This window comes from Esox lucius, chromosome 12 (genome assembly GCF_011004845.1).
Source record: "Esox lucius isolate fEsoLuc1 chromosome 12, fEsoLuc1.pri, whole genome shotgun sequence".
NCBI lineage: Eukaryota > Metazoa > Chordata > Actinopteri > Esociformes > Esocidae > Esox > Esox lucius.
The window spans coordinates 25,968,067-25,990,367 of record NC_047580.1 but is presented as its reverse complement, the minus strand read 5'-3'; the positions used below and the strand labels follow the sequence as shown (position 1 = coordinate 25,990,367).

The window sequence follows — 22,301 nt, the reverse complement described above, 5'->3', positions numbered from 1 at the left end:
GCTTAGTTGATTTCCTTCATCACGATTTATTGATTTGTCTGCATGACCTGGTTGGACTGCATCAGGGTCAACTGGTTGTCCCAGCCAGTTGACTACATTAAATGGTGGAAGCCCTCAATGGTGCAGCTAAATCAGCATTTGGGCCACGTGAAGCTTCTTTCATTCTCCGTGCGTCATGGTTGTCTCATTTGTCCCCATTCTTCTGGTCAGTATAGTCCTTTTTGTAGAAACTCCAGAATCTTTCGAAAGATCTGTGGTGAGGCAGGCGTGCAACTGCTCTACAAACATTTACTATTCTAGGTTACTTCATTTCACTTCATTAACTACAAATGAGACAGAGAGACAGAAAAAGATTATTGTTCCGGTGTAGTTATGAAAGCCAGTGCTCATTCAGTGGTAAACCACATCCTTTGCATTGCTTAAGCAATGTGTGAGAAATCTGTTTGTTGAACGTATGCGTGTCTGCATTCATCCAAAAGAGTCCCCTGAGACTGATACCCAGATGTTTCTTGACCTTACTTCCTTTTAATCATTATTTTGGTGTCCAGCATGTCAAGGTGAGAACTGCTGGAACACTGAGGTGGGTAGGGAGCCATTTTAGAACAACTGCCAAAGCACACACCCCCCCCCCCCCCCCTACTATGCTGCCACCCCAAGACCCTGGGACAAACTAGTCTTGTCCAATCAGAGAGCCTCAGGAAATTGACACAGACATGCATAGCTCACAAACCCGAGCTGTGGTGTACCCTCCACCGTTATATCAAAAGGAGAGGGGATTGACTGAGGAAGATTGCATCTGACTCCCAGAACCGAAAAGCACAAGGCAGGGGCTGAAACGTGACTCGGGAGAGATCAGGTAAGAGGATTCAGCCTGTCTTTGCTCTTGTAGATAATGCGTTAAATTACAAACATATCGTATATTTTTTGTTAATTCGTTTTTGGCCTGTATTTGACCAGTTTTAGAATGTCAGGGTGGACACCAACACAAATATACTTTCCAATGAGGAGTAAAGATGAACCCAAAAGAAAGATAGGAAGGGGTTCTCATAGTGGCCATAAAAAGGGTATTTTATTCTCTCCATCCCTCATCATTGTCCTACATATCTGTCAGTATAAAAAGTCTGCCCTTCCTCTATGTGAGCAAGGGGTCAGGTTTATACAATACCAATGTCATCCTCTCAGTACCAGCTAGCTGGCCAGGCCTAAGGGAATGGTAGGAGGGGAAAGGTGACAAGCAGAGCATGTAAAGTGCCAGGGTATGTAGTGTACACAGGCATGTATGTGTGTGTGTGTGTGTGTGTGTGTGTGTGTTTGCATGTGCATGTGTGTTTGTATGTGCATTTGATTGTTGCAGGTCAACAGCAGCTGTTTAGCTAAGCCACGACAAAGACAGCTGACTAAGACAACATTCCTAATGGGCGTAGATGTATTGCAGGAAATCCCACTCCCTTTCCCAGAGGTCCTCCTCTATGAGTAAAACACCCACACACACACTTGGTAATACAAAAAGACAGACACGCACAAACGAACACTGAGCTTAGGTATAAAACATTACACCTGACACATAATAAGACTTCCCATTCTTATACATACTGTGAATCCATCTAAGTCTTAAGAACTAGTGAAAGTCCAGCATTCCCAAATCAGAGACAGAAAGGGAATCAGTAATGAATGCACTGCACAAATATATGTCAAACTTACTCTTCATGTCAAGTGTCAGGGCTTTTTCTCACAGAGCAGATAGCCAGTGGTTAAAGCAACATGCTAGGGACCAAAATATTGTTAGAACAAATCCTACAGCTGACAAGGAAAGAAACCATTGACCCTGATTGGTCCTGTAGGTTGTATTGGGTAAGAGCGTCTGGTCGATGACTAAAATGTAAACAGCATCTTGGACTGTTGTTAGAGGATCTGTTCACTAGGTGGCAGCATTCAATTCCCTAATTGTAAGAGAAGCACTGGATATATGGACAAGTCCACAACTGTTTCCTTATTCATTTGGAAGCACTATAACCAGCAGTGTTGTGACAATGTGTATGGAGAATATTAATGGTTGTTTTAAATCCGGAGCCAAAATCTGGGATAGAGAGCATGTGACCCACGAGGATCAAGCCTTAGGGCTTAGGCCAAGCTGATCCGGTGCAGAAAGACAGTGTTGACTGGTTTGCATTCCAATTTGCAGCCTGAGAACACAATCATAGGGATGTAAGGAATTGATTTCCTTCATCATTTGCAATTATTAGCTAGAACAGCTTATGTTTGACGTTATTTGTGGGTCATTGGTAGATCAGAGTTTTCCTCAACAGCTATGACTCAATATGTCTTGCAAGTTGGACTAAACCATTCATTCAAACCATTTGAACTAGACATATGAAAATGCAACAAACATTTACAGCCGTTATGGCATTTGACAGTGCATGTGAAGAAAATACCAGTCTCTCTTTTAGATGCTATCAGATGCAGTCCAGCAGCTAGCAATAGTATGTGCTATTCATTATCAAATGAAGAACTAACATGTTGACATTCCCTGGGCTTAGGGGATCATGAGAAGGAAACTGGATTCCTTCTTCTCTGTAAGCATTCTTTAACTGTATTGTGGTGCAACATGTTCTCCCTGGAAGGCATTCAAAAGAGATAGAAAAGAGAGAGACAAACACAGAACCCTCTGGATTTCATTCTGTCTTCCTTGCCTTGTTCTCGGTACACCCTCACAGAGAACTGCACTTTTTGTTTATTTGTTTGTTTAATTTAGTTTGGGAATTTTTTGTCTTCTCTCAGCAGCATCGCAAATAGAGAAAACACCCTTTGAAGGTCTCAGGAAGTCATATTTGGTAAGAGATTTTTGTTGTCTGATTTTCAGGTGAATTTTCGTTTTATTGAGAAATACAGGGAGAAGCCTCTTGGCTTGCTTTGAAATGATGAGAATGTATGTGTGTTTCTTCTGGTTGGATGTTTTGTGAACACCTTTCAATCTCTCAGAAATGGGGTTCGTAGTGATGATATCCACCACAGGTAAATACTTTGTAAAAAAAAAAAAAAAAACAGGTAACTGGGTAGAGTTAAAGAAACAAGGTCATTTTTGGAGCCTTACCTGTGCCTCTGGCTGGCCAACCATTGTCCGGGGTTGGAGCTGGCGTTGTCAGCAGGGATTTCCTTGACTCATCGCGCTCTAGCAACTCAACAGTCAGATCTGGGCCTGCCATCTAACTGAGGACATCAGTTCAGTAAGCATGACCTCACATGTGCTGATCAGACCGACTTCCAAAGAAGAATGGCTTGACATGTATACCTAGGAGGAAGACTTACACAATCTGTAACTATAATTATGCAAGTTGCTGCAAAAAGGATGGAGGGAAAAGGGGGCAAAGAATTATGGGTAAATATATAAAATGTGGCAATTTACTGTAGATGTGGATGTGGCTATTTACTGTGGCTATTTACTGTAGATGCTCTTATCACCTCTCTGTCCCATGGCAAAGACTGGATGAGGAAAGCACGAGGCAGGGTAGGAACTGGAGCATCTTAGTCACTAGAAAGAGGCAGAGAGCTGGGGGCTGTTTGACACAATCAGAGCAGCTCTCTGCCAGAACAATGGCTGGGATGGAACAGGGCCTGTTATGTAACCGACTCAGCCTGCAGAACACAGATGAAAATCATGAGATGACCGTGGAACTTGTTGCCACTGCAGGTCTGAATTGTACACCCTCACTACTGTAATGCTCTGGATAAGGTTGTCGCTAAAAAATATCAATGTAGGTGTGGCGGGGGACTAGAAAATCCTTATTGGTAACCTATGCCGTATACACACAGTACACTATTAGTGTCTAAAGTCATCCATTATCATACAAGGATTATTTGTGATTTTGGACTGAGACCAAGTCAGTTGTCTAGACTGACGTTTTATTGACTGACACCTTTGTTTCCAAGTTCCAAAATGTTTCCAATCCAGGCTGCCCACATGCCGGGCCGTGACAGAAAAAAATAGGAAACTATATTGGAAATTACATTTAAAGGCTTTCTTCTTCTCCCTTCCTTTACCAAGGTCTGGCTTCAGCCACATTCTCCATGGACACAGTCATCAAATCTATCCTGTTGCCCTCCAGAAGGATGACACAAGAGGGGGAAGTAAGTGTACAGGCTACTGCTCCTACTTTAGGTCACCAAGACAACCATGTGACTTTAGGTTACCAAGACAACCATGTGACTTTAGGTCACCAAGACAACCAAGTGACTTTAGGTCACACAAGCACAATATCCACAACAAAACAAATATCTTGACCATTTCTCAAAGAAATCCCTACACAAACTAGTTGCTGTCATTCCTCTGCTATTGGCTTCCACAAGTAGAGGCAAGTAGGTTAGCTAGAAGAGATTGGTTACTGAATTGAGGAAACAGTTATAGTTTAGTTCACCATAGCATCATTTGACTCATTTACAATTCATGTAACTGCTATGATTCACAACAGTGCTTCTCTACTGGTTCTGCCACAAGAACCAAATTGGTTGTATAAACTGCAACAGAATATTCGCTTGTCAGCAAGGTCAATTGTTTCTGGAAATGAATACCTAACATTTTTGCTAATTCGTAACATTGTATATTTTTGCCAATTTGTTACAAATACACTTTTTTTTAACATCAAACTAATTCTAATATCATCTAGGATAAGGTATACTAAATATTGTGTTCAGATTTACAGTATATTTTCTGAATTACATAGGCTAGTGGTTCCCAACCTTTTTCAGTTACTGTAAGGGCAACTGAATTTTGCTCTGCTTGGAGTACCCCTGAAGGACCCTCTCATGTTAATTTCACTAGTAAGCCTTTGGGAACCACAGGGATACTGTGTTACAACCACCTCCGAGACCGGTTTGAGTATATAGCACTATATTATAAAGAACAATGAATGTTTAAGAACAATGAATGTCAATATTAAAGTATTAAAAACCCAATTCTGTCAAATAATCTAGATTTTTTTTTTCTTTTACTCACGCGATCCGTACAATATCTCCCACCACTTGACACAACTCCAGAATGCATATTTTCAACAGCCTTGCACACTCAATAAGAACCAGAAATTGCGGGTAAATATTATGCTCTGAATTCGAAGGAAGATCTTACACACACGAAATGTATTTGATGTAATTAAACTGTGAAGTAGGCTATAGTTAGTTAGATATTTATAAATGAATTGTACTTCATAAACGTGGTTGTCAGTGTTGATTTGTGGTTACTACGTCAACCTTCTCTTGGCTCCGTTGTGGTTGTTGTTGTTGTTAACTGACCCCGAGGAAGCCTATCTATCAGTGGCCATGCTAGAATAACCAGATGTGGTCACCATGATAAGTGTCCACACACCCGAGTCCGCACGCAGGCGCGCACACGTATACGCACTGAAATTGAAAGACTATACAAGCTACCCAAAAAAGAAGCAATAAATCAGGTGATTTCCGCTGATTGAAGTCTAGGCTAATTGCCAGTGTGCTGCTATCCTGGCAGGATCAAAATGTGCCCATAGTAATGGACAAGAACATGACGAATAGGCTACTTTTGTTTTGACATATGCATTTGTCCTTGACACCATCTCATCCAAGGTAAAACAGAATCCTGGAGCTGCAACAGCTCAGGCTCAATATTGTGATGTGATTAGGTGTCCTGATATCAAAACTGCATATTGGTGACACCAATAAATATATACAAAATGTTATATACAAAATGATCAGGTATTGGAATTACTACTAAAAAGCTATCACAGCTGGATATTTGGATAAATAACAAAAAGGCAATTTCTGTAGTGAAAAGAGAATCACATAATTCGAGGACGACGATTTTAATGACCAGTCGATTATCAAGCTCCAGAGAATCATTTGAGAGCGAGTGCTTTCACGGAAAGTGACAAAGCGCCTGTGCTGGGAGAGCGGAGGCAGAAAGTAGGTTGGCGTCTCCGAAAGCAGAAGCACGCAACAACGTCGTGCGAGGTGACAAGGACTTGGTTGAGTTTTGATGTAGGCTCAGTAGCATAGCTAGCAGTCAGGTTGTAGGGATGTAGATTTGCGTCTTCAATTTTAGTCAGTCAATGGGCAATGTCCTGGGTTCGGTGTCTTTAACCCGTAGACATGCGTGGAGTTGCCGGTTTCGTGATGCGTTATTACCGCAGATCCACTGACTGGGAAAGTTGTTCTGTTTGAGTTGCGGGGAAAAGATGCATTTGTTTCGGAGTTACAATTATCGAGTGTTCCCTGACCGTTATTCTGTGGAATCATCAACAGTTCGAGGCATAAGCTGGGTATGTTTCCTTTCTCTTCGAATTACATTCTAGTTGAGGCTAGACTTGGCTTTTAGGGTGTTTATAATGATTTTTAGCATCACTACTGAACATCATCATCTGCGTTATGAACGTCGCTGTTATTGTTTTGGCATGGCCATGTGCTTATTCCTAGCTTTGAGATTTGATGGTGATGATAATTATATTCAGTGCATAATATAATTTTCCATAAAAACAACTTTCTTATATTCGTCATAATACTGTATGTCAACACTTACACTTGGCAGTTTGATACAATGCATTCAAAGTAAATTATAACAGCTTGACACTTTCACAGTAAATGGTAGGCCCAGCAGCTTATGTGGATGTCTAGACAAACTTGTGTCATGGTACGTCATTCTATGCTACCACCAGAAGCCAGCTTAATGAAAAGTTGGTGGTGGTTTGAAGAAGAGGGAATCCCTTCAGGAAAGTCTGAAATACACTATATTACTAGGGAGGAGGAATTACTCTTCAAAACACTGTGAACTGTCTTCAACATACGTGCCTCTGTGATGGTGCTGCTGAAGTGGGTGTCTGTGGGAGATTTGTGGGTGGGTTGTTTGGCTGCTCTGTGGGAGGAAAGTGCTTAGCTCTTGAATAAAGGCCGACACATTGCAGATGGACGAAGATGGGGGAAGAAGGTTCACCGCAGTATGACAGTCTGTGTCCCCAAAAAACACAAGCAGAAACTTGTGTGTGTGGAGAATGCTCTGACTGTGCCGTGGACTTCTCTGCTGCTTTGAGCATGGGTGTAGGGGCAGAGTGAGAGAGGAAGGTAGCAAAGAAGCAGCCAAAGTTTTATTCAGCTCTGGTTATTTATAGTGCATTGTTTATTGTTCACCTCAAGACCCAACTTAGTTTACAAGGGTCTACAAGAATGTGTATTTTCCTCAGTCACAGGAAGATTCAAAATAGTTCTCCACAAGAGAGGTCTATATTTGGCTTTGATATTGAATAAGTCAAGAGGAGCATGATACTATTCTAGAGATATTAATATGAAGTATGGTTACTGACACAACATTGCCAGCCTTTTAGTCACCATCATTCCCCAACAGCACACCTTCCTTAAACGTACATAGACCGGCTTGTTCCATCATTCACACCTGGTTCCCATTATTTCATTAGTGCATATATTGAAGTCTCTATTTCCCCCCTGTCCTTGTCGTATATTGTTGTTGTCATGCTGCCACCAAAGCTACAGTTCTATGTGCCATATATTTGATCAGGCTTTGCCCTCAGTTTTGTGTTTTCTTTTCTACTCATGTTTAGCTGAGTCAAGATAATTTGAGTCTTAGAGAAATAAACACTCTAACCAATACATACTCCTGCGTTTGTCTCCAGCCTCCTTTTCTCAGACGTGACAGATGCCTGAATCTGTGATGACAGACCGAACTGCATTTCTGAATGGCGTAACTCAAATAATTACTGTTTATTGAGTTAGATTAATAAGTAAATCGGTTTGGTGATGTCTGTACAGTGAATAAGACAACACCATACTCAGATGTTACCTGGACATAACAACTGGAAAGGCTGTCTGTGAAATGGCAACCCAAATGAGTCTTGAAATCTTTGAGCTGTCCTTACTGTCATTAACCTGACTTTCTAAATGGGAATTTCTGGTCATTAGCTTTGTGATCATTAACAACCATCTATCACGTCTGTTAAATAGTCTGTTATGCAAACATTCATGACCAGTTAGATTCCCCTCTCTTAAAATATAAATATTGTTTTTCTGATACTAGATTGAAGACAACAGTCCCCACTCCCACTGTCCCTGTAGGGGAGCCCTTTTTGTGGAAAGTCCTTTTTGGTTCTTGGTAAAACCATTTTAGGTTCCAGGTTCGATACAAGGAAAATATTATACCTTGAAAGTCAAAGAACCCTTTTGAAATGTAAAATGCCACCTCTACAAAATATTATTTTTAAGAGGTTAAACATTTAGCTTATCCCATCACAAAAAGGTTCTGTTTCAGCCTTTACACAGTGGTTCCCCAAAATAACCTTTTCATAGTGGTTTCTATAAGCTGACGGGTTTCTTCCTGGAAAGTTTTATTTAGTTCTGTCAGTGTATTGGACACCTGATGGCCATTATGTCTTAATCTTCTAGCCGCTGACCTTGAGGTTCTAAAAGCCACAGTGCACCACCGCCTAAAGGTTCAACCACAACTACGACCCCCAACAACTAATTATTTAGTATTTATTGCAATTATTTTGTCAAAGTTGCCCTCACCATGTGTTAAAGCGAGGTGGTCTACCAAAAGCTAAACACACGGTACATGCTTTTAGATAAGGTTATTTTGATAAGACGTGGATATATAAAGTATTGGAATGTTTAGTCAGTTCAGACTGAGTTCAGTTATTTCTTTTGGAACGGAGTACGACGCTCCATACCTTAGATTATCAGGTAAACATCATGTCTACAGCCAAGGTGACTCCACAAGATCCTTGTGACTGTCTGATTGTGTGTGGAATGCTGAGCAGTATGCATCAGCAGAAAATCTAGTTAAACTGGCTTTAACTTGGCCCCAGTTTATCTCTATTTAATTGAGACACGTGTGTTCAGAAACCAACACTTAGTAGCAATGCAGACAGAGTCTTTTTTTCTGTAATTAGGAGATTCTAATAGGGTCCATAGCGGAGTGCATGTGCTTATTTGGTAGAGGTTCTGCGGTGGTGATGACACCTGAAGATGTATCCGGACAGAGTGGCTCACGTTCATAGGATTGCTGCAATTACAGCAACATAGCAAAAAGGGCACTCATGAGAGAGTCAGTATATGGTATCTGGTATTTTCCACTGCAAGCCTGACCAAACTCCAACGCCTTGACTTTTGTCTGAGATGCTAGGTGCTCTGCTGCTCTGCTCGTGATAGAGAGATAGAGAGCACAAGAGACAGAAAATGGAAACTGAAGAATATTTCACCGTCGTTGGTTGACCGTGGAGGAGGGCAATGTGCAGTCCCTCTGGTTGGGAGCATGTGACAGGGCCAGCACCGTTTACTCAGTCAACAGAAGGAAAGGGTGGAGAACCCTCCAGGCTACGAGCTACTGTACACCTGACGAGACAAGGAAACCAATGCGGTAAAAATAAGACGAAGTAATAGGAGAATATAGAAGAGAATGGACAACATAAGAACACATTCTTGTCCATTTTGTTTAGAGTTCAGAGAAAGGTGTCTGATTTTGAGTCAATCTTAATCTAGTTTTTGTTGGTTTTTCCCTCAACTGCAGATAGTGGAGCTGAGGGAAAAACAATCAGTTCAAAAATGTACTTCCAGATGCGTTTGATAGCCAAGCACAGCACAAGGGCATCAATAGCACTGCCACACATAAAATTTACCATATCTATTTGTGTGCCATATTTGTACAGTTCTCACCGATTAAACTGATAATCCCACTTTGTGGCATACTGAAAATCTGGAACCAGTATTGTCATGATTGGATAGCAGGATACAAGAGAAAGAGCACTAGTAGATCAACATTCCGTTATTAGTTTTCAACAACTACATCAAAACCAGCACAACACGCCTGGGCAATGCCGGCCAGCTGCCTCTAATTGGGGACCAATGAAAACGAAACAAAGAGATGCCTATAGGGCAATCCCTGCAGTCAGGCCCTGACAGGTAGATCATAATGTCTGTCATTTCTTCTGAGACTCCATTGCCCTTACCTAGAAAGTACATCTAATACAGGAGAGAATGGCCTCAACAAAGCCTTGTGTATTCCTATGACACCTCGTTAGCCAGCAGAGTCCATCTGTATTATAACAGCAGCTGGCTTGGAAACACCGTTGGGAAGGGTGTCAGTAAGTCATAAAACACAGGTAGTAAAACAACAAAAAACGGAGATGGGAATTAGGCCACAGAATAGTGCCAGTGACATCAGACAAGAGGAGGGGTTTACTGATCGAGGGTATTGGCCAAATCCATATATTGAAAAATCTATTTTTAAAAAAACTCAACCAAAATGTGACTCATGCACCTGTATCTCATTACACATTATAATTACTATGACATAATAGCCCACGTTCAATCTGTGTTCAGGCTCCCACCCAGTGGTATCCATGGACAACCAGTTCGGTCAGTTCCGTTGGTATACCTCTGTGAAGAAGCTATTTCATTTTACACGCCTTATTGTCCACCATTGTCTATGTATGAAAGGATTTCTTAGCTGGATATTAACCCCTGTGGTGGAATTGTGACATGATGTTATAGTCCATGATTTGTCATTCTTTCTCTTTACCACAGACCCCATTGCCAGAGGCCCTGGACACCCAGGACACCATGAAGCAGGTATGTTGTATATCAACCCAGGGACAGTGAAACACATAGTTTTCCTGTGAGGTACTACGAGGTCACTGAGTTGACCTCCCCGTCATATCATGTTATGCCATGGAAACATCATAGGAGCGTGGTCAAAACGGGGAATGAAGATCTCCACCCAGGGAACCCCAGATGTTTCCCAGTTTGTTCCAGCCCAGTCCTAGTGCACTTACTCCACCTACTCAAGGAGTTGCCAAGTTGAATCGGGTGTGTTTGTTCTGGAATAGACGACTGGGTTATGTCAACCACCACATATTGACACCCGACATGGCCCTTCAGCCTTTTCTCTGGGGATTGTGTTATGTGGCAGTGCGCCAGCCTCGGTTGACATCCTGAACTGTCGCGTTGGCATCCTCTGTAACCGCTTAACCTGTTCTGTCTGTCTTCCTAATATCCAGAAGTACTGCCTCAGCAGCTATGTCTTTAAAAACACATTCCAAGCCAGACCAACATAACAGTCACAAGGACTCTGAAGGGCACTCCAGGATCCACAACCACCCCTCCTCCTCCACTGCCCTTTGCCTGGCCTGGCCAGAAAAGACCCAACCCTCCCATTCTATTATCAAACTGTTCCTTCTAAAGACCTCTCACAGGAAAAAGCAGTAGCCTGATAACAGGGACTTGAAATGGAAAGGCAGAACAGGCTTGTAACTAACTTTTCTTTCTTTGACACAATACGCTTACACACGTTTGCACACATAAATCACACGCCACAAATCCCAATTCATTTGAAAGGACGTCTAAATGTTGGGGATATCTATACACGTCGCCATCCTGCAAGTCTGGCCCTGAGCACTGACACAGAACATGCCTGTCTAATTGAATGGTTTTAGACAGGCCAACCTGTGAGGACCGCAGAGACAAAATACCAGAATTACAGGTCTACACCGATACCCAGGACTGTTCAGTTGTGACACGAGGGGCTGGTATTTTAGGACTTTTTCTGCAAAGTTCTGGTCCTTTGGGGCGGTCAGGTGGGCAGCCCTCCGTCACCACGAACACCTCTTACTGGCTTCCCCTGAAACAACAACGTCTAGTATATTTAGTACACTGAAACACATTATCATCAGCATCAAAATCAGACTCCTCTGGCAGCAGAATGTTTAGAAATGTGTATGGAGGCTGTTGGATATGCATGCATCGTTTGCAGGTTAACAGAGACGTAGAGTTTGCTTGTAGAACTTGCATTTGTTGGTAGACAGGGATACAGAGTGGTCAGTACAGTGTTCCCTCAAAGGTTGGTTGAGGTGTTCCTCATGGGTGACAGACCACACAGGAGTTTGCCTGTCAGACTGCCTGTCGAAGTGCCTGTCGGTCTGCCTATCGAAGTGCCTGTCGGTCTGCCTGTCGAAGTGCCTGTCGGTCTGCCTGTCGGTCTGCCTGTCGAAGTGCCTGTCGGTCTGCCTGTCGGTCTGCCTGTCGGTCTGCCTGTCGGTCAGCCTGTCGGTCTGCCTGTCGGTCTGCCTGTCGGTCTGCCTGTCGGTCTGCCTGTCGGTCAGCCTGTCGGTCTGCCTGTCGGTCTGCCTGTCGGACTGTCCATCTGAGCTGACTGAACAGATCGAGGCCTGGCTATCAGACCTCCAATATTGTTCTATATTGTTTTTTACCAGACAGATATTGGGTTCTAACCCGTTGTAGCTCTGTAGGTAGGAGGCAGGACTCAGGATGGAGAACGAAGGAATATTAATAAGACCTAAGATACTGAAACTACAACATGAAAAGAGTTACACTGTTACTTCGGTATGACAAGCTGAATAATGAGAACAAGATGAAAGAGGGATGAGGGAACTTAAATGGGGACATTGATCAGGAATACAGATGAGGGCAGTAACAACAAACAGGTGTCCAAATGAGAGAGAGAGTGTGTGGATCTCAAGGATGTGACACACATTTCTACATAATAAGTATATACACACACAAACACACACACACACACAAAAAAAATTCCCCCTCACTAAACATTTTGGTAGTACCTTTTTTCAGTCAGCCATGGAATGTTTCAGCTTGCCACATGATCTTCTGTCTGGTGTGAGAGGATGCGGTTCATTGTTCCTAATGGGAGAATCACAGCAAGGCTACCAAAAGGGTTTAAATAAAGAATACAACATTTCCAGTGCTGCAGTGAGGAAGTGTTCTTGTTGGAAACAATAACCATGCAGAGCCTGACGTGGTCTTGTCTGTCCATAGACAGGGATGTGTGATAGCTCCAGTCTCTGCCTACCTCCACGGCCCTCCCTCCAGGTGTAGTCATTTTCCGTTGACGAGAATGGAACACAGCCCACCAAGGTCACAGCCCAAAGAGAAGCTGTGTAGACTAACCCACAGAGGAAATGTTCCTACACTAGTGGAAATGTTACAGTTGAACAGACCCACACAACCACACTCAGTGATTGAAACAGTATCTCCCACTGAGCCCAATAATGAAGTTACCAAGCATTTACTTTATTAAAATGTGGGTGTAAGGCCTTAACCATAGATCAAATCCATAAACCATTTTAACAGGCACTGATGTTCAGGGTGAAGCCCTTTTGTGATGCAACATCATACAAGCACAGAGAAAGCATTCAAAGGCAGTCATGGACTTGGTCTCTCCATATGAAACTGTGTCATTAATGTTCATCCTGAGCATATAACCAGTCTGTTCAGGATCTGATACATACGTGAGCTCAGTAAGAGATAGGGCCACTTTGAGTCTATACAGCATTGCTCAATCCCAAATGAATCCTTCCTTAACACTACTCCACCCTTAGAACACTTTTTGCCGTTTCACGCGCTGATCTTTCATTTGTGTCTCCAAGCGAAGGGAACGCATATTATTAAAGGTGTCGGGCATAGTGTATCTGGAATCATATGGTATTTCAAGGCACTGTCTAATTCCAGGGTAGGATGTTGTTTTGTTTCTACACTCCCAAAAAGAAAATGTTCATCTTCACATTGAAACGGTAGAAAAACAAAGTTCTCCCGAGAACCCTTTTAAAAGGTTCTTGAAATAGCAACTTTTTAATGAAGCACATTTTCAAATGAAATGGTACATTTTCTTTTTAGAGTGTACTGCTAGTTAATTGCCTAGTATCCCAGGTCAAAATTACTGTCTGCCGTTAGGACTGTAATTGAATAGCCCTTCTCTAGTTCTTCATGGAGTTTTAGAGCTCTTGGTCTGATAGACACAATAAAACATTTCTATCATTCAGCAGAAGTCCTTAACCAGAACAACTGACAGCTGTTTCATGCACATAGTACATTTCATTTTGACCGCCATTGGAATCAAACACACAACCCTGGCATCGCAAGCACCATGCTGTTCCCTGTGAATGATGGTCATATGGGTGGGAGGTAATGTCCTGTACCTGATACAAGTCCTGATATTGATGATAATGTGCTATATTGAAGGTCATGTATTTGTTATACTGTATGAATTTGTGTTTGGGATAGCAACCGGAACACAGACGCCATGGAAATGCCAGCCTGGCTGCAATAAGAAGGAGAGGTAATTTATGTATTTGCAGATTATTATTTTAGTGTCAGAGTAGACCTGCATGAGAACATGGTAGTTAGTAGTCCACAGGGACAGTCAGGACACATGGGAATATAGTTGACCTTCAGCCAGCACAGCTAGTAGAGTAAATCTGCAGTCCCCTGGGAAAGAGGCCCAGTAGACGCCAGTGGAGAGTATGACCGGTCCAGAATGATGCATGGCCTACAGTCTAGATCTGGGAACAAACAGCCAGTGGAAAGACAGGGGTTGAGGGTGCAGGTTTTTTTGCTGGGAGCCCTCTGTTAAGTTGTCACACAGCAGGTGTGTCTCTGTGAACTATGAACTGGCACGCAGGTTTTGGTTCATGGTTCCAAGAACACACTGGTTAAAACGCGGCTGAGGTCTTTAATACTTCTGTCCGGTCGTATGAGAACCGCAGCTCCTGTCAGGTTGTGTTGTCATCACAGAGCCCGGGGTCAGCAGATCAGTCACGGGTCAGAAGCCAATTATTTCAGCTAGTGGCTGGTAGCCAGAGTCATTGGCCAGGGCAGGCTTTAGGGGCCGATTTAGGGGAGGGGAAAGAGGAAAGAGGTTAGCACTATTTACAAGAAAAAACAGCTGGCTCGGGGTCCAACAGGCAAGCAGGTGGAGAGACCACCAACACCAAGCTGGGTTGACAGAAATGCCATAAGAAATAGCCTTTGTTGAGTTCAGACTTAATCTCAAGACCACCGCCTTGGACAAACAATGCCCTGAAGGAAGTCCAAGAACAAATAAGTAGCTGTGTGAGTCACTTGTGGTATCACAAGACTAGGTGCAAAAATATACAGTGGGAGGGAGTGGAAAGTAAGAGAAATAGCGTGTCCTAGTTCATTAAAAAAAATTAGTAAACATTGTTATGCCACGGTTTGTCATATTGTTTCTGTCACAGAGGATGTGTATGAAAAGGAAAAAGTAGGAAATATTACCATTTAACAGAATTGGAGTTAGCGAGCAAGACGGTGAAAGAGTTTTAGCATTTGGAAAAGCTTTCGGAATGTCACTGTTCATCATCAGTGCAAGATCGGGACTGAAAACCAGTATACAAACATGAAATAATGTGCTATTATTGACCAACCCACGTACGCTGGTGCCATGTTAATGGACAAACCAAGAAAATGATGGAACAGTGTTTGTGTCTTGGCCTAGAAAACTGTCTATTTCTATCGTATTTCACACATGTAAAAGATGTGTTATACAATACATTTCATTCGCACTGAGACACCCTCAGAGACTGGGCTCAGAACCAAGTTTTATGGTTAACTCTGTTGGCTCAGGGATTTGAGCCAGCAACCTTTTGGTGCCATAAGCTTTGGCCTGCTTCAGTGATTGTTGATACAGTCTTGAAACTGAGGGGACAAGCTGTCAGAAACTAACAGTTGTCAATTTGATGCGAAGGCTGTGAGTTTTGTTCTGTGTGGGAGAGTTGAGTAGCGTCTCTGAAACTAACTTTCACCAGGTTGCCTCCCACACACACAATAAGGGTCTTTAATTTCCACAAAGCAATACACTCCATTCGCACTAGTACTGTACTGTATATGCGACATCACTAATGGTTTCAGGAATGTTCCTTTCAGAAGAGGTGTTTTCTAACACTTTTCACACTTCCAACTTCTGCCTACAAGCTCAGTCTACACAGTGGAACACTGCTGTCACTTTCTCTATATTTATACAGTATAATCTTCACTCTTTATCAGATCATGAAAATTACACAGTGTGAAAGCATGTTGTTTGCGTGGCTATGATAGGCAGTGAATGAGACCCATTGTTTAATAACCTTTAACATTTGACTGTTTTTGATATGTTTTTGGCAAGTTCTTTCTTCAATTCTCACTTTCTCTCTCTCTCTTTCTCTCTTTCTCTCTCTCCATTGATTTCAGTTTCAATTTTAAGTGCTGTAAGTGAGAAACAAGAAAGAAGTAACAAATACCAAGAGAAAAGCTAAATGTGTCTCTCTCTGTCTCTCTCTATCATCCCTGTAGTTTCTCTCTGACCGTATTCTTAAGGCAGCGAAGGCTGTGTATTGTGCTTTGATTGAGCGTAACCCTGGCCTAATCAGAGACAGGAAGCATCATCTCAAGACTTACAGGTACCTTTTTGGGCTTTATGCAAAGGGCTCTGTAGTCAGGTCTTTACTGCTCTCTGTAGCAACTGACAACAAATGCCAATAACTGCCAATAATACTACTGTTACATGTGCTTTTTGTGTTTCTGAAATATACATTCTTGACAGTTCTTCCCTCTCCCCCTTACAGACAGTGTTGTTCTGGGAAAGAGCTTGTTGATTGGTTAATGAAGCTAAATGAATGCTTCCAATCAAGGAGCCAGGCAGTTGGCATGTGGCAAGTCCTGGTGGATGAAGGAATCATTGTTCATGGTAAATTAGCTTAAGATGGATATAAAATTGCAATGTTTAAAGAGTGGCTGAACTCACTGATTCCAAATGTTTTCTAGTGCTCATTAGACAAAGAAAACGTGCCCTTGTAGGTTTCATGTGGGTGCATAAGGTTTTTTATATTGTGCGTCCATAGTTATGCATCCAAGTTTATATTCAGTTAACAGATACCAACGTACTGTAGCCTCTTGGAATAGGTCATCTGATGTAAAAAGGTATTTTTGCTGGCCCGCGTAAACTGAGCCAGCCTAGAAAAATGGTTCTTACTGAGTCCGTCCGTCAATCTGTCCCTGTCTGAGAGGCTACCCCTTGTTAAATAGTGTAGTGGTTAGAAACGCAGGATTCAGAACAACAGGTCCTTGCTGGCTTTAACCCAAAAGAAAACAGTTCTAGTGGTTATAAGGATTAGTTCAGGAAAGACAAACACTTTGCTGCCTACACGATTCTCTTGTCTTTTCACTTGACAAAAAAGTCAGTTATAAATATATCGTCACCTATATTGATAGATACTCAATGTCATTCACGAATGGCGAATTAGCTGTTAAAACGGCCGGTGGTAAAAGACGATTTGTTCAGAATAGACAAAAACTTCGCCGGCTAAAACCTTCTGTAGCTACGGGAAGACTAATATGAAACTTTACTGTAGTGATGGCCAAACGAGGCTTCATTAGCATTATTTTAGCAGCAGGATATTATGCTGGCAGCACTCTTTTTCTTTATCACAATAAAAGCCATCATTGACATTTAGAAGGCCATATAGTTTACGATCTCATATGTAAATAAAGAACAGACAAGAACAACATTGGAACAGTCATTAAACATAAAATGACAGACTAGATTGACAGACTAGATTGCTAACTATATCGCTTTATATAATTCAATGATGGCTTTTATTTTGAAAAAGAAAATCTGAGTTAGTGATGCTAGCATAATATCCTGCTGCAAGAAGAACGGACATCACTAGTTTACTGTTATATTGCGACTATTTCTGGTGAATTTTTTTATTATAATTTCTTCAGGATAGTCAAACACTTCGCTGGCTACACGATTCTTTCATCTTTTCACTTGACGTAAAAGTCTGTTATCGTTGCCTATATTGATACAGTAGTTATTGTATCAATGTCATTCACAAATGGCAAATAAGCTGTTCAAACAGCCAGTGGCAAAAGCCATACAGTTAATAGATGCTATTTGTGGTGGAGGTAAACTTAATAAGAAACGTTACTAAGTTTAACAAAATGCGTAATTGCATCTAGCGACATATTACTGGCTAATGCGCTTTTAAAACTGCCAGTTGCAAAAGTCATACAGTTCATAGACACTGTGGTGGAGGTAAACTTCATACCGTTACTCAGTTTAACACGATGGTTAATGGTGTCTAACGAAATATTCAAACTTGACGTGATGTTAATGCATGACAACATTATATAATGTCAATATGCTATACTGACACTCTGCAAATGGTCAGCTCTGTGGTGTTGTGGTTAAAGACACAGCCTGTCACGTGGGAGACCTAGGTTAGAATCTTGAGAGGGCAGCCATGATCAACACTTTCTATTGCGGGTCAGCTGAACTAGGCTTGCCTGGTTTCTTGTTTTTTAATTAAGCTAGCTAAGTAGCTAGCACGCACATTAAGAAGGCTGGCAAAATCACCATGTCAAGGTAAATCACCATAACAGTTGCCCAGTGACTAAGTACTTAATTTTACTTTTTTTTCATTTTTAACGAACGTATCACTATTCCGTCTGACTGTCAGTGTTCATAGACAATTTTGTTTCAAAGTACGTTGTGGCAGGACATGGGTCACAAATGGGTTTAGCGTTTTGGAATGTTGACACGGGGCTCTCTCTCAAACTCTCAAATCCATCAGAAAATTGATAAAGGGCTTTGGGCCAACAGTTCTTTTCACATAACATTGGCAATGTGTTGGGATGTGGTCAGGTTGGTCTAACAGTTTTTAGATTATGTCGATTGGGTAGACAATTGCCTGACAATTCAACCTAGGTGTTGCGATGTAGGTGAACTAGTGAGCATGATTTAAGTCAAAATACAAACCTAAATATAAACCCAAACGTAAAAGCTTCCTTATATTTTCCAACCTGACTTACCAAAATACAAACCCGATTCCAAAAAAGTTGGGACACTGTACAAATTGTGTGTAAAAAAGGAATGGAATAATTTACAAATCTCATACATTTAATTTAATTATTTATATTATATAATTTATATATATATTCAATTTTAATTATATATTTAATTCACAATAGAATATAGATAACATATCGAATGTTGAAAGTGAGACATTTTGTAATGTCATGCCAAATATTGGCTCATTTTGGATTTCATGAGAGCTAAACATTCCCAAAAAGTTGGGACAGGTAGCAATAAGAGGCTGGAAAAATTAAATGTACAGATAAGGAACAGCTGGAGGATAAGGAACAATTTGCAACTTATTATGTCAATTGGCAACATGATTGGGTATAAAAAGAGCCTCTCAGAGTGTCAGTGTCTCTCAGAAGTCATGATGGGCAGAGGATCACCAATTCCCCCAATGCTGCGGCGAAAAATAGTGGAGCAATATCAGAAAGGAGTATCTCAGAGAAAAATTGCAATGAGTTTGAAGTTATCATCATCCACAGTGCATAATATCATCCAAAGATTCAGAGAATCTGGAACAATCTCTGTGCGTAAGGGTCAAGGCCGGAACACCATACTGGATGCCCATGATCTTCGGGCCCTCAGACGGCACTGCATCACATACAGGAATGATACTGTAATGGAAATCACAACATGGGCTCAGGAATACTTCCAGAAAATATTGTCAGTGAACACAATCCACCGTGCCATTCACCGTTGCTGGCTAAAACTCTATAGGTCAAAAAAGAAGCCGTATCTAAACAGGATCCAGAAGCGCAGGCGTTTTCTCTGGGCCAATGATCATTTAAAATGGACTGTGGCAAAGTGGAAAAGTGTTCTGTGGTCAGACTAATCAAAATTGGAAGTTCATTTTGGAAAACTGGGACGCCATGTCATCCGGACTAAAGAGGACAAGGACAACCCAAGTTGTTATCAGCGCTCAGTTCAGAAGCCTGCATCTCTGATGGTATGGGGTTGCATGAGTGCGTGTGGCATGGGCAGCCTACACATCTGGAAAGGCACCATCAATGCTGACAGTTATATCCAAGTTCTAGAACAACATATGCTCACATCCAGACATCGTCTCTTTCAGGGACTTTGCATTTTCCAACATGACAATGCCAGACCACATACTGCATCAATTACAATGTCATGGCTGCATAGAAGAAGGATCCGGGTACTGAAATGGCCAGCCTGCAGTCCAGATCTTTCACCCATAGAAAACATTCGGCGCATCATAAAGAGGAAGGTGCGACAAAGACCTAAGACAGTTGAGCAACTAGAAGCCTGTATTTGGGACAACATTCCTATTCATAAACTTGAGCAACTTGTCTCCTCAGTCCCCAGACGTTTGCAGTCTGTTATAAAAAGAAGAGGGGATGCCACACAGTGGTAAACATGGCCTTGTCCCAACTTTTTTGAGATGTGTTGATGCCATGAAATTTAAAATCAACTTATTCTTCCCTTAAAGTGATACATTTTCTCAGTTTAAATATTTGATATGTCATCTATGTTGTATTCTGAATAAACTATTGAAATTTGAAACTTCCACATCATTGCATTCTGTTTTTTTTCACAATTGTACAGTGTCCCAACTTTTTTGGATTTGGGTTTGTATATGGTAATTACCCTTTGTAGTGCACCCCTTTTTCCAAAAAAGTTGGGACGCTGCGTATAATGGAAAATAAAAACAGAATGCAATGATGTGCAAATCATTTATCCCTGTATTTAATTGAAAATAGTACAAAGACAACATATCAAATGTTGAAACTGAGAAATGTTATTGTTAACAAAATGATGAACGTTGTGTCAGTGTCGAAATATAGGTTTAGGGAATATTTTGTTTTAATATGGTTGTGTGACAGTGTATCCTAACTCTGTTTCTCCTATTATCCCAATCTAGTGAAACAAGAATTCAATTTCCATGACAAAGACACTCAATTGTATCGCTTCATGGACTCTGAGTTCGGATTAAACCAGCTGACCAATGAGAAAGACCCAGTGACTCACATGGCCAAAGAAAAACTCTTAATAAACCACACAACTAATGAAAAGGACCAATCAGACGATGATCTGCAGGAGGGTCTGTCCTTATTACTTCAGATGGGTCCAGATGCCCTTCTGACCATGATTTTACGTAAATGGTAAGTACTGTTTCATTATCATTGAATCTTTATCATGCTGACTGAGAATACGACCTGGGAGCAATTTCTCAGGGACCGAACAACAGGTTATTCACCTTGACAGCTCGAGCATTAAATCCAGCCACCTTTCACCACGCACAAACCACTTGGCTGTCTTAGTTGTTTTTTATTTGTAACTGTGGTTTATACGCCCCACGAGTCCAAGGCACACTTCCATCCTTTGTCTTATATGATATTTTACTGTGTCGTGTCTCAATTACATCACCGTGACTGCTACTATGGTGACTGGCCGTGACGTGCCCCCGTCCTCTGCAGCCCCAGCCAGCGGAGCGCTGAGGACCTGGAGGTGATCTACGAGGAGCTGCTTCACGTCAAGGCAGTGGCTCATCTCTCCACCTCGGTGAGTGACAGCCTCCTGCTCTGTCCCCTGTTGCCCTGTGCGTTCCAAATGTCAACCTATTCCCTATCTAGTGCACTTCTTTCATCCTGAGCCTCAAACACGTGCTGCGCTATAGATGGGTAAAGGGCGCAAGTTGGGACACTGGCTGTTCTGAAGATGTTCCTGCAATCAGGTTATTCAAAGACTCTCAGAGTTGAGCAACAGTTTTGCTTCAGATTGCAGTTAATCTAATTATGGGGAGAGTAGGGACCTGATCCTAGATCAGTGCAACTCATAAATCTGCACACGGAAGGTCATTTTCCCGGACTAAGATTAAATATACTCCTGGGCTGCGAAAGACGTGCTCAGTGTAGCATGTGAATGTGATTGGGAGAGATTTTAGTCCAGGAATAGGTTTAATCTGGGTCAGATAAGGGGAAGCAGCCCTGAGGATGTAAGGCGTTTCACTGCCCCTACTTGTTTAATCCCGTCTCATTCCTTTCCTTTTCTCATCCTCTAGGTTCGTAAGGAGTTGGCAGCGGTACTGGTGTTTGAGTCCCATGCCAAAGCAGGCACAGTATGTGAGTGTAATTGTCTGTGATCTTTGTCTGACGTGTCCATAAACTGTGTCAATCTCTGTCTCTTTCTTTCTGTCCTCTGTCCTGAAGGCAGTGTACAACTGATTATTCCTGTTACTAACCAAACTTCTAGGTCTACAGTAGTGCAGAAAAGTGCTCAAATCCATGTTGAGGTCTTATGTAGGTATAATTTGTTTTAAAAGGATTGTTGATATCCAGCTCAAGTTTTACTGGTAGGTTTTGTGGGGATTATGACTTAGTAAATTCATCTGTGTTAAATATGCATCAAAAACAAAAGCACCTTCAAACATGTTTTATTGTTTTTTTCAGTTTATCATTTTTTCTTCATATTATCCCAGGTTCTGATACAGGGCCTACATTATCATCTGACATCAGCACATTATCCCAGGTTCTGATACAGGGCCTACATTACCATCTGACATCAGCACATTATCCCAGGTTCTGATACAGGGCCTACATTATCATCTGACATCAGCACATTATTCCAGGTTCTGATACAGGGCCTACAT

General features: G+C 41.8%; 1 protein-coding gene and 1 long non-coding RNA gene across 7 annotated transcripts in view; one reads left to right on the top strand and one right to left on the bottom strand.

Annotated features, from left to right (window-relative positions):
• The first annotated feature begins 762 nt into the window (after positions 1-762).
• The window catches only part of rapgef3 (Rap guanine nucleotide exchange factor (GEF) 3), a 32,781-nt gene continuing 11,242 nt past the window's right edge, over positions 763-22,301 (top strand). The window contains exons 1-9 of one of the 6 annotated variants that reach the window (XM_010890540.4): positions 763-856; positions 2,779-2,831; positions 4,043-4,125; positions 10,552-10,596; positions 16,123-16,229; positions 16,395-16,516; positions 20,574-20,814; positions 21,130-21,214; positions 21,714-21,774. In XM_010890540.4, the coding sequence (XP_010888842.2) occupies positions 4,066-4,125; positions 10,552-10,596; positions 16,123-16,229; positions 16,395-16,516; positions 20,574-20,814; positions 21,130-21,214; positions 21,714-21,774 (721 nt within the window). In that variant the 5' untranslated portion in view covers positions 763-856; positions 2,779-2,831; positions 4,043-4,065. Of the gene's footprint in view, positions 857-2,613; positions 2,832-4,042; positions 4,126-5,673; positions 6,285-10,551; positions 10,597-16,122; positions 16,230-16,394; positions 16,517-18,100; positions 18,197-20,573; positions 20,815-21,129; positions 21,215-21,713; positions 21,775-22,301 lie in introns of those variants that run through there. The other 5 variants (XM_020051674.2, XM_034296012.1, XM_010890539.4 and 2 more) reach the window with 5 other exon arrangements.
• LOC105022288 lies at positions 2,842-5,194 on the bottom strand. The gene is made up of 3 exons (XR_002197559.2): positions 4,991-5,194; positions 3,460-3,633; positions 2,842-3,335 (listed from the first exon to the last, which is right to left on the bottom strand). It is a non-coding gene; the product is annotated as an uncharacterized LOC105022288 (long non-coding RNA).